This window comes from Chiloscyllium punctatum, chromosome 19 (assembly GCF_047496795.1).
Source record: "Chiloscyllium punctatum isolate Juve2018m chromosome 19, sChiPun1.3, whole genome shotgun sequence".
Taxonomy (NCBI): domain Eukaryota; kingdom Metazoa; phylum Chordata; class Chondrichthyes; order Orectolobiformes; family Hemiscylliidae; genus Chiloscyllium; species Chiloscyllium punctatum.
The window spans coordinates 68447931-68465888 of NC_092757.1; the positions used below are offsets into that span (position 1 = coordinate 68447931).

General features: G+C 38.9%; 1 protein-coding gene across 3 annotated transcripts in view; it reads right to left on the minus strand.

Moving 5' to 3' along the window:
- Nucleotides 1-17958, minus strand: part of LOC140491439 (rab effector Noc2-like) — a 168701-nt gene that overhangs the window by 46594 nt on the left and 104149 nt on the right. For 2 of the 3 annotated variants that reach the window (XM_072589609.1, XM_072589608.1), the window contains exons 7-8: nt 11912-12004; nt 2131-2293 (exon numbers count right to left, since the gene is read on the minus strand). In XM_072589609.1, the coding sequence (XP_072445710.1) occupies nt 2131-2293; nt 11912-12004 (256 nt within the window). The remainder of the gene's footprint in view (nt 1-2130; nt 2294-11911; nt 12005-17958) is intronic. The other variant, XM_072589610.1, reaches the window with a different exon arrangement.

The window sequence follows — 17958 nt, forward strand, 5'->3', positions numbered from 1 at the left end:
CCCTGTTAGGCCCCTTGCACTGAAATAAATGCAGTTTAATTTATCAGTCCTATCTTGTCCCAGCCTGCCCTGACTGTTTGAGTCGCTTCTGTTCTCAACTGTACCATCCCTCATGGAACATCTTTCCTCTTTCTACTTAAATCATTGGTACCTACGTGGATCACAACAACTAGATCTTTCCCCTTTCACTGCAAATTCCTCTGGGACTCAGATGTATTATCCTGAACCAGGACACTAGTCAACAACACAGCCTTTGGGACTCTTGAAGTGTCTATTGCCATGACTATACTATCACCAATTACAACTACATTTTTCTTTTCAATCCCCTGTTGAAGGGCTTGTATAATGGTGCTATGCTCCCTACAAATCCCACTCTCATCCACACAGGGAGCAAGAATCTCAAACCAGTCAAACAGGCTCAATGAATGAGGCTCCTTCAGCTCTACCTCCTGGAATCCTCTACCTGTCTCACTGGTAGTGACTCCTTCCCGTCCTTGACCACTGACTAAATTTGAGGTAATTAATCTAAGGGTTGTAACTGCCTCCTGAAACACAAGTAATTCTCACTCTCCCTGACGTGTCACAGTGTTCAAAGCTCAGTCTCCAGCTTATCAACTCTGAGCCCGAGTTCCTGAAGCAACCAACACCATTCCCAAAAAAAACAGTTACAACACAGCCCCTGGCCCAGCACTTCTATTTTAATTACTTAGTCCTTAATTTGATTTTTAAAAAATCACACTGGTCTTTTAGTCTGCGGCCTGTAAATAATTCCTAAATTAACCTCAACCTATAATACATAGACAAGTTAATAGCAATTACCCACCAGTGAACTTAAAGTTTACCTGTGTTGCCACTCTTTTGTGCTGGGCCCCAAACCTGGACTTCAATTTATCCTGTTAAACAAAAACCTTACAAACTGAGTCAAACAAAGCAACTAAAATGCGCTCTTCTCCTCTACACCAAATTCTCTAAACTATATGTACACTTGGGCTGTATCTCACTCTGGATGTGATTTATATGTGGAAACTCTTCAGAAATTCAAAACTTAAATGAGTATTGGTCTAAATACATATTTCACATCCCTTAAATACACTACACCAATGTCAAATCTGGCTGTTAGACGTTTGAACAGAATTAGTTTGTGCATTTCAGCACAGTGTCTAGGAATTATCCATCAAGTCACTGTGGCGAGGGACCTGCTCTTTTAGGGAGAGTTCTGAACCAGAAGGAAAACTAAAATTACTTTCATTTGATTGCTGTCTGAAATTACATCAGAGTAGTTACTTACGGAAGAATGCAGCAAAGAAAATAAAACGGGACAAATAGCTGTCTGTCAGTAATTTGTTCGAGTATATTTGTCAGTGCGCTATACTTGACATTAATATGAAACATTGATTTTATGTTTACAAAATGCTGTAGATATTCCAATCAGGTCTTTGATTCTGCATGATTTCCTCAGTATGCCAATAGTGCCCAGCTAAGCACATACTATGATTTTGTGGAGTCAACTTAGTTTAAATAGAATTTATGAACTCCCAGACCATTGCAGTTCCAAGATTAGTAGCTTTTTGAAAGTGGTGGGGTAGGGAGGAAGTGGGGGTGGAATTTAAAGGTATTAGAATTTTAAGGCATATACTAACATTGCCTAAGACAAAGATGGCTCTGACAAAGAAGCCTGCATCATGGAACAATAGACAACATGGAGGGGTGAGAGGTAAGAAAATTACGAGAATAAAAGGATGATGATAGTTGTGGATTCGATTGTTGGGTAACCTTTCTTTAGTCATAACTTGGAATCCTGAATAGTATGTTGCTTGCCAGGTGCCAAGGTAACAATAGACAGAAAAAGTGGAATAACACAAAAACACATGATGTATCTTGGAACCAATGATATATGGGGTCTTTGGGGGATTTTTAAAGCTAAGTGTTTAGTTGAAAGCTCTTAGAGGAGATATTTGTCAAATAACTTTCTATTATATGTTGTATGTTAATGGATTTAAAAGGTCAATGTATAGCTATACAGTTGATGAACAAAGCTACTCTTCTTGAGACACAGCGGAAAATTCTGGAACAGAGGTCGATTATATGGAACAGGCATCAACATCCATGCAGAAAGAGTAAAGCACCAACCTCTTCCCTTAGCCCAACTGTACGATCGGTTGACAATAATACTTTGTCCGTGCTCCATCTGAATAGGTCGTAGTTGCAGCTCGGTGTTTCTTGCAGTGCTTTTCAGCGGCAGAATGTATTTTGGCAACCCCTTGTAAAACCAAGCTCCAGACCTCTTCCAAATCTGGCAAAGATAAGAAATATCATTAAACTCACAATATTTTACTTTATAGTAAAGTGCAATAAATGTTAGGTCATGAACACAGCTCTACTCAGTATAGATACATTTACTAAACATGTCCTTTCTCCATCTTAATGCAAATTGAAGTATTACACATTTGATGCATCTCGAAATACGTTCTTAAAACAATTCAAAAATGTTCATAAAAATGGTTATTAAACATCAAACATTAGTTTGATGCCATTATTATATGGGACAGTAACAAATTTAAATTAATTCCTGCAGCACTAATTCTCCATGTCTGGAATTTTGTGCCTATTTTCCTACAGATAAGCTTGAGATACCAGTAACCTTAAAGAATGTTTCTACTTAGTTTAGAAAGTGCAGCTTTTTGGGACAGGTCCATAGGAGTAGCAGGTCAGAAGTTACACAAAAAGTGTTTAATCTACTAAATTGAAATTATTTTTCCTGATGTCAACCAAAGACTTGTTAGTTTGGCTGGCTGGCCAAGACACATTCCTCAGCTGAGAAACTGAAAAGGCTGAGATCTCAATGAGGAAGGGTATAAATAATGTATATTTAGACAAAGCAACTTCAAACACAAAAACAACTATAAACGGTAATCAGCTTTATGAAAACAAAAAAAACTTTGGAACAAAGTTAGGAGTTCTTTTGAATAAATCAAGTCAGAATCAAGTCCACTAATGTGGACAGCATGGCAATATCATATATTGCATCAGCAGATGAGGAAAAATTGTATTCAATGAACTAAGTGAATCCTCAAAACCTTGCTCTACATTCACCACACTATATGACAAAACAGTTCAATAATTCAAATGCAGTACAACTTCAGACCGATTACGAGAGATTGATGAAATGCTTGTGCAAAGGACACAAATCTGGCTCAAGGCACAAGGGTTTTGTTTTTACATTTCAGATCCTGCTATTATACAAGTAAGTTATAGGCAGTGTGTACTACACCCAAAGGTACGACGCTCAGTTTGTTTATGTGAGCAACTGATGGGTCTGAATCTTAGGTTTTACAGAAGTCAGCCAGCCAGTGGAAGAACAAGCAGAATGAAAAACATTATCTAATTCACTATCTGTGCAAATTTGCATATTCTAAATTCCAGCATCTTAGATCCCAGCCATGCAGCATTCTTACCTCTCTGTCAGAAGGGTTTGAGATCCTCACTTGTGACATGATCTTGTTACCCAGGCTGACACTCCAGTATACAGTTATGAGGGAGTGTAGTACCATTTGAGGCCATTGGGATGTTAAATAGAGGACCAATTGTTTGGGATACCTTATGATCACTTACCATGCTTGCTTGCAGGAATATTGGGACTATCCTTGTACTGGAACTATAATAATGACAGTAAGAGAATAGTCTCTTTTAGAAAGCCAAAGTGGCCACTGAAAATACATTTTAGGCAGTTCGTATAAGATATGGTTAAATGAAATATCTGTAAAGTAAATGATCAAAGAGGAAGTATGGTTTTATACAGTTGCCAAGGATTCTGTAGAACAAAGTGAGGACTGGAGATGCTAGAGATCAGAATCGGAAAGTGTAGTGCTGGAAAGGCACAGCAGGTCAGGCAGCATCCAAGGGGTAGAAAAATCAGTGTTTCGGGCCCTTCATCAGGAATAACCAATCGAAAGAAAATTCCTTTATACCACAAAATTAAATAGCAAAAATGTGATGTATTATTACAAGATAATAATTCAAAAGGCCTGCAGCATGAGTTCAGCCATGCTGTAGAGTCACTGACTCTACCAAACATCAGAGGAACTCATCTCAGTTTTGCTGGCCTTCAAAAGGCATGAGCTCTAAAACCAAACACTGAAATGTTCCTGTGGGCTGTGCAAAACATGCAGAGGAGGAGAAAGTCATTTTTCTGAGACTGAGGCCAATCTCTCAAAACAAAATCAGCCAGAAAGGGGGAAAAATATGATCATAACAGGAACAACTAAGAAAAGAGAAAAACATTTCTCTAAGAATGACTTGAATATTCTTCAAAATGAATATGAACACAAGAGGGATGGAGTTATTGGAAGTGCTTCACAAGAGACTTGCGAGCACAGTGGCCAGGACTCCGTGGAAGAATGCTCTCCAGGCAATGGGTGCCAACTCCTTAATGCCCAGTACAGGAAGTTTATTGACTTCACATGATCAGCAAAGGTAAGAGTAATGGCAACAAATTGATATCATCAGATATCAACAATTTGATATCTTAGCTATTCTGTTTTGTACACAGCACAACATGAAATATGCAGCAAAGAAAATAAACGCCACACAATGTGTCCTTTGTGATCTCAGTTTAAAAATTCAACAATGTTTTTCTCATCGACAAGACAATTGACATAAGAACATCAATGCTGCCATCAAGTGGCCATCAAATGGTTCAATAGTAACACATCCACCAAAGGCTAGGAAGTTTAGAACATTGTAATCAGGAATCCAAACTTGGATAACAAGATATTATTCTGAATTATTTAAAATAAAAAATTAATAATAATTTGGGGATTGGTTAGCTCAGTTGGCTGGATAGCTGGTTTGCGACACAGACCAACCATGGATTGGATTTCTGCACCAATTGAGGCCACCAGAAAGATCCCTTCTTCTCAACCTTGTCTCTCACCTGAGGCGTGGTGACCATCAGGCTAAACTGACCACCAGTCATCTCTCTTGAATGAAAGCAGCCTTATGCTTCTTTGGAACTATCGCAACTTTACCTTTAATCCTAATTATGATCAATAAAGCTAGATTCTATCTAAAAATACCATTTTCGGTCTCAATCTCTCAAATCCTTAAAGTATCTGAACAGTGAACTTTTAAAAATAACCAAGAAGGTGAAGAAAGTTTGCTGATAATTAAAAATATAGTCTCCAAAATCTTAGGATCCTAAATATTTGCAATAATAATTTACTTTGATGAAATCTAATTCACTTCAGATTGTACTAAGGAATCACAATATATTAAACTTGTTTGCTCAAAGAACTCATCAACAGTTTCCAAACATTATTAAAGGAAACACAGAGGAAGTTTCTTCTGAAGTATTGCCAGTGTTTTAGACAAAATTAGCTGCCAACTCACACAAACAAATTCCACATATTTGGAGAAGGAAAATTTATTTTGGTTTTGCTACGCTTCTTTAGTTAAGATCCTAGCTGATGGAAATATTGGACATGACCATAAGACAGAGTGGCAGAAGTTAGGCCATTCAGCCCATTGAGTCTGCTCCACCATTCAATCATGGCTGATAAGTTTCTCATCCCCATTCTCCTGCCTTTTCCCCATAACCCATGATACTCTAGAACCTATCTACCTTAGTCTTAAATATGCTCAATGACCTGGCTTTCCACAGTCTTCTGTGGCAATGAATTTCATAGATTCACCACTCTTCAGCTGAAGACATTTTTCCTTATCTCCATTCTAAAAGGTTCCTCTTCTACCCTAAGGCTGTACCCTTGGGTCCTAGTCTCTGCTACCACTGAAAACATCTTTCCAACATCCACTCTATCGGGGCCATTCAGTATTCTGTAAGCTTTAATTAGATCCCCCCATATCCTTCGAAACTCCTCTTGATGAAACCATGCTGATTTTGCCCTATTTTACCATACACTTCCATTAAGTTCAGACACAGACTCCTCAAATGTTCCTCAAATATCACGATTTTTATTCCTGGGACCATTCCCATGAACCTCCTCTGAACAGGGCCAGTACATCCTTCCTTAGATATGGGGCCCAAAACTGCGCACAATATTCCAAATGTGGCCTGACCAGAGCCTCAGAAGTACGTCTCTGCTTTTGTATTCAAGACCTTTCAAAATAAATCTCATCAATGCACTTGCCTTTTCAACTACTGACTCAACTTGCAAGTTTACCTTGAGATAATTCTGGATTAGGACTCCTAGGTTTTGTTTGCACTTCAGACATCTCAATTTTCTCCCCAGTTAGAAAATAGTCCATGCCTCTATTCTTCTTACTAAAGTGCATGGCCTCACATTTTCCCCCACTGTACTCCATCTGCCACTTCTTTGCTCACTCTCCTAACCTGTCTAAATTATTCTGCAGACTCCCCGCCTTCTCAATACTACCTGTCCCTCCTTGTATCATCAGCAGACTTGCCAGAATTCTCTCAGTTCCTTCATCTAGTTCATTAAAGTATAAAGTGAAAAGGTGTGGTCCTAATACTGAGCCTTGCAGAACACCACTTGTCACTGTGCAACACCTTGTCAAAGGCTTACTTGAAGTCCAGGTAGATAATATCCATACTCTCTCCTTGGTCTTACTTGCTCATTACTTCTTCAATGAATTTTAGCTGATGATTTGTTAGGCATGACATCCCCTTGACAAAACATTGCTAACGTTGTCCTATTTTACCATACGCTTCCAAGTATTCAGAAATCTCATCTTTCACAATGGACTCCAGGATCCTACCCACAATTGAGGTTAGGCTAATTGGTCTATAATTTTCTGTCTTTTGCTTTACTCCTTTTTTTGAATAGGGGTGTCATGTTCACAATTTTCCAGTTCTCTGGGACCCTTCCTGATTCTCGGGATTCCTGAAAGATCACTACTAATGCCTCCACTATCTCTTCAGCTATCTCACTGAGAACTCTAGTGTGTGGTCCATCTGGTCCAGGTGATTTATCCACCTTCAAGCCAATCATTTTTTCTAGCACTTTCTCCTTGGTGATGGCCACCACATTCAGCCATGCCCCCTCACTCTTTTGAATTTTTGGGAAATTACTCATGTCTTCCACCATTGAAGACTGACGTGAAATAATTATTCAGTTCCTTAGCCGTTTCTTTGTTCCCCACTACTATCTTTACAGCATCATTTCCATCAGTCCGATGTCCATTTCTGCCTATCTTTTGCCTTTTATATATGTAAAGAAACTCTTACACAGTCTTTCTTTATATTACTGGCTAGCTTACCCTCATGTTTAATCTTCTTCCTCCTTTTTTTTGTGTTTTGATTCCAGCATGAAACCTGGCTTGATCGACCATAAGCTTTATTTCAGCTATTTGATTGCCATGGTGCTTAGTCACTAAACATGTTCATATAAGGCTGTCAATGTATTATTAACAAAAGAACATATGTTTACCACACGAAAGAAAAAAAAAAGCTATATATCAAAAAGTTGGAAAGATCTTATCATAAATAATACAATCTTTCTTTTTCCCAGAAATATCATTTACAGTCATATACCCAACCTCAGTGAAGCATTGCTCTAACCTTCACTTTAAAATTTCTTACTCACTGACAAGGCTGCAAGCATTCCCTTGCAGTGCCTTTCTGTACATCCTCTAGAGATGGCTCTATCTGTCTCTCCAATAGACACCATCTAACTCACTAAGTTTTCACTGAATTCGGAAGATTTTTCAGGCCTTTAGACTTCTTTCCATCTCTGCTATCTTGAAGGCTGCCAAAAATAGAACGGTGTGGATCTTTTCTTCTTTTGATTCTTTTGAACTACTCGTGGTACTTGACTTCACTTTCTGTAGTTTACAAAAACTCAACTTTATAAAATTTTCACAACTATCTCACCAAGTAGCTTATTTAGTCATTTATTTTAAATCAGATACTTTATTGAAAATACTGTTTTGAATTCACAATTCAAAACAAATTTCTGACCTTTTGCAAAAAAAAAGTTACCTTCAACAAACAAAAACTGAAAACCTGCATTTCTGTACTTTAGAATTCAGATATTCAAATAATATTATAAACCTAAGGACAATTATTACAATATGGGACGCTTTACATTTATCTCATCAAGGAAGAATAAAGATTGCATCTGAAATAACTCACCTCTTATATTGTAACAGTTCTGTAGCCTTGCAATGAACTGCAGTCTAAGTTGTGTGCTCAAGTCAAAAACGTGGTTGACGATGCTCTCCATCGCATCTCCTCCACTTCCCGCTTCTCCGCCCTTGAGCCCCGCTCCTCCAATCACTACCAGGACAGAACCCCACTGGTCCTCACCAACCACCCCACCAACCTCCAGATACATTGTATCATCCTTCGTCATTTCTGCCACCTCCAAACAGACCCCACCACCAGGGATATATTTCCCTCCCCACTCCTATCAGCATTCCGGAAAGACCACTCCCTCCGTGACTCCCTCGTCAAATCCAAACCCTCCACCAAGCCAACCTCCACTCCCGGCACCTTCCCTTGCAACCGCAAGAAATGCAAAACTTGCACCCACACCTCCCCCTTCACTTCCCTCCAAGGCCCCAAGGGATCCTTCCACATCCGTCAGAAATTCACCTGCACCTCTACACACATCATTTACTGTATCCGCTGCACCTGATGTGGCCTCCTATACATTGGGGAGACAGGCCGCCTACTTGCAGAACTTTTCAGAGAACACCTCTGGGACACCCGCACCAACCAACCCAACCACCCCGTGACTGAACACTAACTCCCCCTCCCACTCTGCCAAGGACATGCAGGTCCTTGGCCTCCTCCATCGTCAGACCTTGGCAACACGACGCCTGGAGGAAGAGCGTCTCATCTTCTGCCTAGGAACCCTCCAACCACAAGGGATGAATGTAGATTTCTCCAGCTTTCTCATTTCCCCTCCCCCCACCTTTTCTCAGTCCCAACCCTCAGACTCAGCACCGCCTTCTTGACCTGCAATCTTTTTCCCGACCTCTCCGCCCCCGCCCCCGCCCCCACCCCCACTCCGGCCTATCACCCTCACCTTAACCTCCTTCCACCTATCGTATTCCCAATGCCCCTCCCCCAAGTCCCTCCTCCCTACCTTTTATCTTAGCCTGCTTGGCACACCCTCCTCATTCCTGAAGAAAGGCTTATGCCCGAAACATCGATTTTCCTGTTTCTTTGATGCTGCCTGACCTGCTGTGCTTTTCCAGCAACACATTTTTATGCTCAAGTCAAAGGGTCACGCTTGAATTTACAATCGATCAACTTAAGGGTGAGAATGCTACTTCCTAAGCCAAGCGACATTACGCAGTAGGGTGAGATGGGGTGGGTATAGCAATTTTCAAGTTGCCAAAGCCTCTTGCTGCCAAGAATTCATGCTTGAAAACTATGCACATCAAATTTCTAGTCAGAAAATTATCTCTTTGTTACAAACAGATTGTAACAATATAAATGTTTTCACTAAATTAAAACAGCAGTTAACAACTTGGTTCAATTTCCTGATGATGCTTTTGAATTAGTCAAATTACACAACAGGAAACAAAGCATTGTTTAGAATGCAGAATAGAATTTACATTGATTATAAATCAAGCCTAGATGTCTACAAATCTCATATTCCAGGGTTAAAAATATTTTTGTTTCCCCAAGAGAACCTCTTGAGATTTCTCTTGAACTACTTCTTGATGTTTGGAAAGCTCCTTTTTCAGTCCAACTCCTTCATTAGATGATACAGCAACGTATTAACAAAACCTTGTGTATTTGTATTGATACATGGGTCATTTGGATATGTAAAACTTATTAGTGTCAGTGGATCTGTAGTTATGAGAGCTGTAGCTGTTGCTCCGTCTCTGACCAGACTCAACAATGTAGGGGATATAAAAGCAGTGAAATTTTGTTGCAATTGTACAAAGCATTAGTTGGAAGACCTCTGAAGTACTGCATATAGTTTGGTCCTCTTACTTGAGGAAGGATGTAATTGCATTGGAGGCGGTTAACAGTAGGTTCATTAGATTAATTCCAGAGACAAAAGGCTCATATATTGAAGAGAGATTGAGCAATATAGGTCGACATTCACTCGAGTTGAGAAGGATCAATGATCTAATTGAGGTATATAAGATGCTACAGAGGATTGACAAAGTCGATGTAAAGAGGATGTTTTCCCTTATGAGAAATCTAGAACCAGGGTCATAGTCTTAGGATAAGGGCTGGCAGATAGAAGGAGAAATTATTTTTCTCAAAGGATCATGATTCGGTGGTATTGACTATCCCTGAACATGATGGTTGCTGGGACAGTGAATAAATTTAAGGAGGGGATATATTGTTTAATTAGTAATAGGTTACAAAGAGGTATGGGGAGTAGGCAGGAAAGTGGAGTTGAGGCCGAGATGAGATCAGCCATGATTGTTTTAAATGGTGGAGCAGGTTTGAGGGGCTGAATTGCCTATTCTTGCTTTAGGGTGACACGTTACTAAAGCAGTTAGAAAATTTTGCTGCCTCAATTCTACAGTTAAAAATCACACAGCACCAGGTTATAGTCCAACAGGTTTATTTGGAAGTACAAGCTTTTGGAACACTGCTCCTTCGTCAGGTAGCTAGTGGGGCAGGATCATAAGACACTGAATTTATAGCTCAAGGTCATAGTGTCATGCAACTGATACAATATATTGAACAAACCTAGATTACTTTTGTTCAATATATCATATCAGTTGCATGACACTATGACCGGTGCTATAAATTCTGTGTCTAATGATTCTGCCCCACTAGCTACCTAACAAAGGAGCAGTGCTCCAAAAGCTTGTACTTCCAAATAAACATGTCAGACTATAACTTGATGCTGTGTGGTTTTTAGCTTTGTCTACCCCAGTCTAACACCAGCATCTCCGCATCACCAATTCTACAGTGACAGGTAATATGTCTCTCAACAAAGAGCTCAGCACATGCATTGCAACAATTGCCACTCCAACTCTGGATAACAAAATGGATATGGAGAAACAAAGTGACCCATAGGTTCACAGAGCTCATCACATTGCTATGCCACAGCAAACAAAAATAAAGGCTGAATGATTTCCAGCACCGAAATTTTATGATGCATCCTTTGTATACATAGAAAGTCAGTTAGCAGTTCTTCCAGGTGCAAACACACAAAGCATGCTAATCACACAAACAACATTGGCTTATGTGCACCAAAAGGAATAAAGGTAAAATACTCTGGATGCTGGGAAAACTGAAACAAACACAGATAATGCTGGAGAATCTCAGCAGATTTGGCAGCATCTGTGAAGAGAGAAACAGAATTAATGTTCTGGATATAGGTTTGTTCGCTGAACTGGAAGATTCGTTTTCACGTTTTATTAATGTTTCAAGTCTAGTACAACTCTTCTTTAGAAGAATCCTCAGAAGAGCTCGAATGAAGAGTCATATGGACTCAAAGGTTAACTGTTCCTCCACAGGTGCTGCCAGACCTGCTGAGATTTACCAACATTCTCTGTATGCATCTGAAAAAAGATGGGCGCATATCTGAGGAGAAGCTATATGAGTAGCCCTAACCAAGAGACCAGCAAAGCATCCAAAACTCTTTGGTTTATCATTTACAGAAAGGTTTTGGATAAGAATATAGAGGATGTGGTTAGTAAGTTTGCAGATGACACCGAATTTGGCAGTCTAGTTGACAGAGAATAAGGTTATCTAAGATTATAAATAGATCTTGATCAATCAGGTCAATGGGCTGAGGAATGGCAAATAGAGTTTAATTTGGATAAATGAGAGGTATTGCATTTTGGTAAAACAAACAAGGGCAGGACTTATACAATTAATGGTAAAGTCCTAGATGTGTTGTAGAACAGAGACCTAGGGGTTCAGATACATAATTCATTGAAACTTGCATTACAGGTAGACAAGCGTGGTTAAGAAGGCATTTTGTATGCTTGCCTTCTTTGCACAGACCTTTGAATGTAGGAGTTGGGACATCATGTTGAGGTTGCACATAACATCGTTGAGGCTTCTTCTGGAAGACTGTGTGCAGTTCTCGTCACTCTGCTAGAGGAAAGATATTATTAAATTGGAGAGGGTTCAGAAAAGATTTACCAGAATGTTACTGGGAATGGATGGACTGAGTTGTAAAAATAAGGTGGATAGGCTGGGACGTTTTTCACTGGAGAGCAGGAAGTTGAGGGTTGACCATATAGAGGTTGATAAAATCATGAGTAGTATAGATAAGGGTGAATAGTAAGGGTTTTTTTCCCCTAAGACAGGGAAATTCAAAACAAGGAGGCATACTTTTAAGGTGAGGGGAGAAAGTTTTAAAAAGGACATGAGGGCAACTTTTTTATATAAAGAGAGTGGCCGATGCTTTGAATGAACTGCCAGAAGAAGTGATAGATGCAGGTACAGTTACAACATTTAAAAGACATTTGGACAAGTACATGAATAAGAAAGGTTTGGAGGGATATGTGCCAAATGCTGACAAGTGGGACTAGTTTATTTGGGACCATGGTCAGTGTGGGCTAGTTGGACCAAAGGGTCTGTTTCCATGCAGTATGACGCTATGACTCCAATTCAAGGATAACATCAAAAGAGACACAAAAGCACCTGAACATTGATTATAAAAGTGGGGAACACTCGATGACATTCATTGCAAATACATCAGCAACAGTCAAGAATTCACTATCACAACAATATGTGATTTCAGAAGCTTTAAAATGGACAGCAACCCTGCAAACAAGACTTCAACATAGCACCACTAGCAATGGACACGTTCAAGTGTCACTTGCAATAGACTTTGTATTTCTAGAATTGGTTTGTTCAGCTTTCCTAAGAACTGCAGTTAATCTCATCTGACCTCACTTATATCTGAGACTACTTTCCATCATCTCTTGCAGATGGAAGGATGCCACTTACTAATCCATGAAATCACTTATTTCATCTGAGCTCAAGCTACACAGACACTATTTGAACCCTACCACTCATAAGAGATTTACAATCTGTGATGTAATTATGTCCTCATAACAATATCTTCCTTGTTTCCTTCACTCGTTACATGAGTTGACATGTATGTGAGTAGCAACTTGAGTCTAGAGTGCTGGTGGAGAACAAATTGCTGGTCACAACTAGGTAAGGTGGGTGAATCAGCTCCTCTCTTTTTAACTCCTATCCAATTGGTCATAATAAACATTTTAATTTTAGAATGCAGCTCTCCTATACTTCAATTAAAATGTAGGACACAAGGTCAAAATTAAGGTTTCCTTGAGTGAAAGGGACAGGCATTTTATTACTTATCCACCCCAAGAAAAATACTTAAATGTGTCAAGCACACACAAGTTTTAAAAGGGGACAGTATCTAATACAAGGAGTAAGATCAAGAACATGCAGTTTAATACATTTTTAAAAGAGTCTTTCTGATGTTAGGTTTAATTCAGATCACAGTTATTTAAATGATGGCTTGTAACCTCCACAGCATCAAAATTCGTAGATAACTTTGAGTACTCAGTGAATGGAGGTTTCTTTGTGCTATTTTATCACCGAGTGCTGTTTTTCAATAGACTGCAGAACAGGGAGAGATCAAGGCTTCTGATTCTGCTGCTGCAGCTCCATCATTCTTCTCTCTGCTCTGTTCAAAAATTATTTTGTTAAATATGGTTCATTGGTGTATTCCCAAGTCTGGCTTAGTTGTTTGGTTTTTTCCAGCTGGATAATCAGCCAGCAAGTTCTTCAGCCCAAAATGGGAAACATCCTGAAGGATGTAAATCAATAAGCAATACAGATCTGAATGAATGGTTTGAGTTGTATTGAAGATATATTAATTTCAGTAGGACTGGGTCTTGATTATTTAAGGTTTTATGAATTGTCGGTCAGATAATCACTATGGACATCTTAAGTCAGTGTGTTTCCTTTTTTTAAAAAACACTTTAGACTATGAAAGATCCCTGGTATTAAAATTCAGCTGATGGAAGTCAAAAATTGATTGTCCATTTTTACCACTGTCATAACAATAGCCATAAATTCCTCCAAGGAAATAGAACAGTTTCCTGTATGCTTCACATTCTTAATTCTGAGGGAGCAATGGTGACAAAATGATCAATATTCGCTGCTACTACTCCAATGAAACCAATATGCAGTTAAATGTGAAAATTAAGAAGTTGCAGATATTAATTCTACGCTTCCCTTGTCTGCTTTTGAAGACCACAGACTGTAATCAATTGGAAATCACTGAACTAGGTAGAACGTGAGGCTTTTTTTGATGAAGTAACAAAGAGGGCTGATGATCGCGATGTAGTTGATGTACTGCGTTTTCCAAAAGGCATTTAATTAAATTCCACTCAATAGGCTTGTCAGCAAATTTGAAATGCATGGAATAAAATGGATGGCATAAAAGAAATGAAGAGTAGAGGTTAACAGTTTTTTTATATAATGGAGTAGATAGACAGTGGTGTTTCCAAAGGATGTTAGTAAAGATTATTGCTTTTCTTGATACTTAATAATGTCTAATACTTGACTATATAACATTCAATCTCAAAACTTCAACACAATGCAAAACTTAGAACTACAGTAAAAGCCCATTGATCAGAGACTTGCCCTTCTGAAGTGTCATTGTTCGCAATTTTCGCAAATGGAAAAAATGGCCAATTGCCCATATACAGTATACAAGTCCTACATGTTTCTTCCTGGAAAACCATGGATGAACCAACACTGGAGTTACATGGATAAAAAGATACACAGTAAATATTGTTTGACCTCACGAACTTGCAAACTCTGGGCATGCGAATGGCAGGGCATTACCATCTAGTAAACTGTGGAAGGTTAGTAATAGGCTTCATGAGGACCTAAGCAGGCAGATGGAATGAGTTTAAAAAATTGCAGGTGAAATTTTAAAGCAGAGATAGCCAAGGACTATATTTTGGAAAGAAGACAGAGGTGAGGCAATATACACTGAAGGATACAAAACAAGTAGAGGGACCGAGCAGCTTGAGAATGTGATTAAAAAGCCTCAAGATTCTAGGCTCCAAATATAAAAACACAGAGTGCAAAAACAAGGATGTTCTGATGAACACTTTTAAACCACTGTTTTGACGAGAGGTTTTTTTGGAGTAATTTTGGGTAGTGCACTTACCAAGAATGTGAATGCTTTAATGAATGTTCTTACCAAAGTTAGACTTTACAAGATGGTGATATTTTGAAATATAGGCAAAAGTGAGGACTGCAGCTGCTGAAAATTAGAGTCGAGAATGCGGTGCTGGAAAAGCACAGCAGGTCAGACAGCTTCCGAGGAGCAGGAAAATCGACATTTTGGCAAAAGCTCTTTTAGGATCAAGAGAAACAATGTTTTGGAGAGATGGATGGCAATATTAAGTCTCTACCCGGAGATAGACTTGTGTAATCTGAGTATCGTGGGGAAAGAAATCCAAACAGAGTTCAATTGAAAATGAAGTGACAGTTTTCACATTTTGACACAAGAAGGAACAGTTGCCTTTCACAGAAAGGCAGAGAGAAAGGTGGGGGGTGGGGGAGGGGAGACAGAGAGAGACAGAGAGAGAGAGACAGAGAGAGAGAGACAGAGAGAGAGAGACAGAGAGAGAGAATTTATTATTCTGTGGAGAAGCAGCTGCTACTGCTGTGAAGAGCAAGGTGAAGAGTATATATTCTGCTGTTAGCAAGGCAGGATGCTGGTGACAGCAGGATCTCTGTTCAAAGAGAAGAAGATGGAACAGATGGAGCCTTTGGAGATTTAAGAAACCAGCAAGAACTGATGTAGCCCATGTTGGTGCAAGTTAATTCTAGAATACTTAGGGTGGGTGGAATGATTTTTAAAGGACACTAGAAAATTCTACTTGGCATATCAGTGAACATGGAAGCGGCTGAAAAGATCAGAGGAGCTTGAGACTTGATCATTAAGGTGACATAACTGCTGTTAAGTGTGGTTCATTTAACATTTCATAAGGCATATTTTGGTTGCATTAGTTAATGCAAAAGTACCTTTTCTTCAGTTAAGAGTATTAGTTGTCGATTAAGTAACATTTAGTGTATGTTCTTTTTGTTTTGTTTTTGTCAAACAAAAGTCCCAAAACATGAAATCCTGTTCTTCAGTTCAAACTTAGGTCTCTTAAGGTTAATTGTTGCTACTGAATAGTATTAAGGTGCACAAACAATTTATTGGCATGGTTTGAGGAATTAGGGCCTTTAAGTATATAAATAGTGTGGAGAAGGTGAGATAACCCCTGGTTAGAGCAAGGAAGATTGAGGGGAAATCTGATAGAAGTATCCAAGTCATGAGATATCAGCACAGAGTAAAGAATGGACAGCTGTGCAAATAACGGAAAAAGGTGCAAAATGAATGACACCGACTTAAAGTGATTGCTAAAAGGATGATATGAGGAAAATACTTCTTATGTGTGAGTGGTTAGGATCTGGATTGCAGCAACTGGAGGCAGACCCAATCATGGGTTTTCTTATGAAATTAAATAAGCACCTGAAGGGAAAAACATTCTTGCAAAGCTACAGGAAAGGATATGGAAGAGAACCAACAATGTTTCTAAATTGCTGGAAAATCCCTGCAGGTCGGGCAGCATCTGTGGATAGAAACCAGACTTAATGTTTCGAATCCAGTGACCCTTCTTCAGAACAGAGAAGAAGGGTGACTGGACCCGAAACAATAACTCTGATTTCTCTCCACAGATTTGGCCAGATCTGCTGAGATTTTCCAGAAATTTCTGTTTCTTTTTCAAATTTCTAACGTGCAGTTCTTTTGGGTTTTTTGTTCAATATGTTTCGAACTTCTGCTTGTTGTCTGTGGCTGGCTTGTTGCTCTAAACAGTGCATTTAAGATTGCACCTTAAAAGAAAGTTGTTTGTACATGACCTGTTTACCTTGCTGGGACTAGTTAAGTTAATCTTGCAAAGTGCCATCTTAGGCCCATCAAATTGTCACATCTGTACTATGCTATAGTTCTAACATTCACTCTTGCATGTCTCACTGTCAAAACTCCTGGAAAAGCTACACATTACTGAGTGAGGTGAACTGTGGATTTCCAATATCACGATTACTCCTACAAGTCATGGTTATAAAGTACATATGTTAAATCAAGATCACCAGACAACGTTAATACATGGGCTACGGGACATTCTGTTCCTGTGGTGAACATACAAAATTGCACATTCGTGATTCTTATTGCTCTTGTCTGAACTGTATCATCAATATGATCCCATTGCATTTGAACCAGAGATTTTCTTATAAACGGCATAAAACATGACAATGGAGAAATTGAAAACTGTGGTGTTTAATAGGATAAGGATCTTCAGCTTTTGAATTTCATTGTAGCAATACCAGTTTAAAGGTTTCTGTCTTGATGGGCTTTTAGCTGCATTTTCCTTTTGAAATGCTACTTAAAAGAGACCTGAATCTGAAGGTCATCTGAGCTGATTGCTTAGTGCAGGGATTTAAGGTTCTTTTACACAAGATGAAAAGACAAATATGTTGGACAGACTCCAAGGAAAAAAAAGTCATTTGCAATGGAGGGAGCAAGGGAAATGGTGTGATTCTTTATGTGAGGTATAGGGCAATAAAAAGCGGATTTGCAATCAGGGTGAAAGTGTCTGCATTACTCAGACATATGGACAACTAACAAAGAGTGCATTGCACTGCATCCTTTTAAAGACAATCTGGCTCAAATTAAATCGCCAGATAAGCAATAGGAAATTTCCAAACTTGAGATCTAGCATGCAAAAAAAGGGTGCAAAAGAAATTAAGCCAAAACTAAAGATTAGCAGGGCTAAAATGAAAAATGAATTTAAAAAACCAACAAATCAAATAAAAGAAAATTCTTACCGTCTATCGCAAGCATCAAAAAATTTAAAAGTCAGTTCGTAAAATGTACAGACCACTCAGGAATGAATAATTAAGTCTAACTACAAAGATACAGTAATGTTTTGGTAGAAGTATTAACAAAGTATTTTGCATGACCTTTTAAAGTTGACAGTCATAATTCTATCACAGGAAAT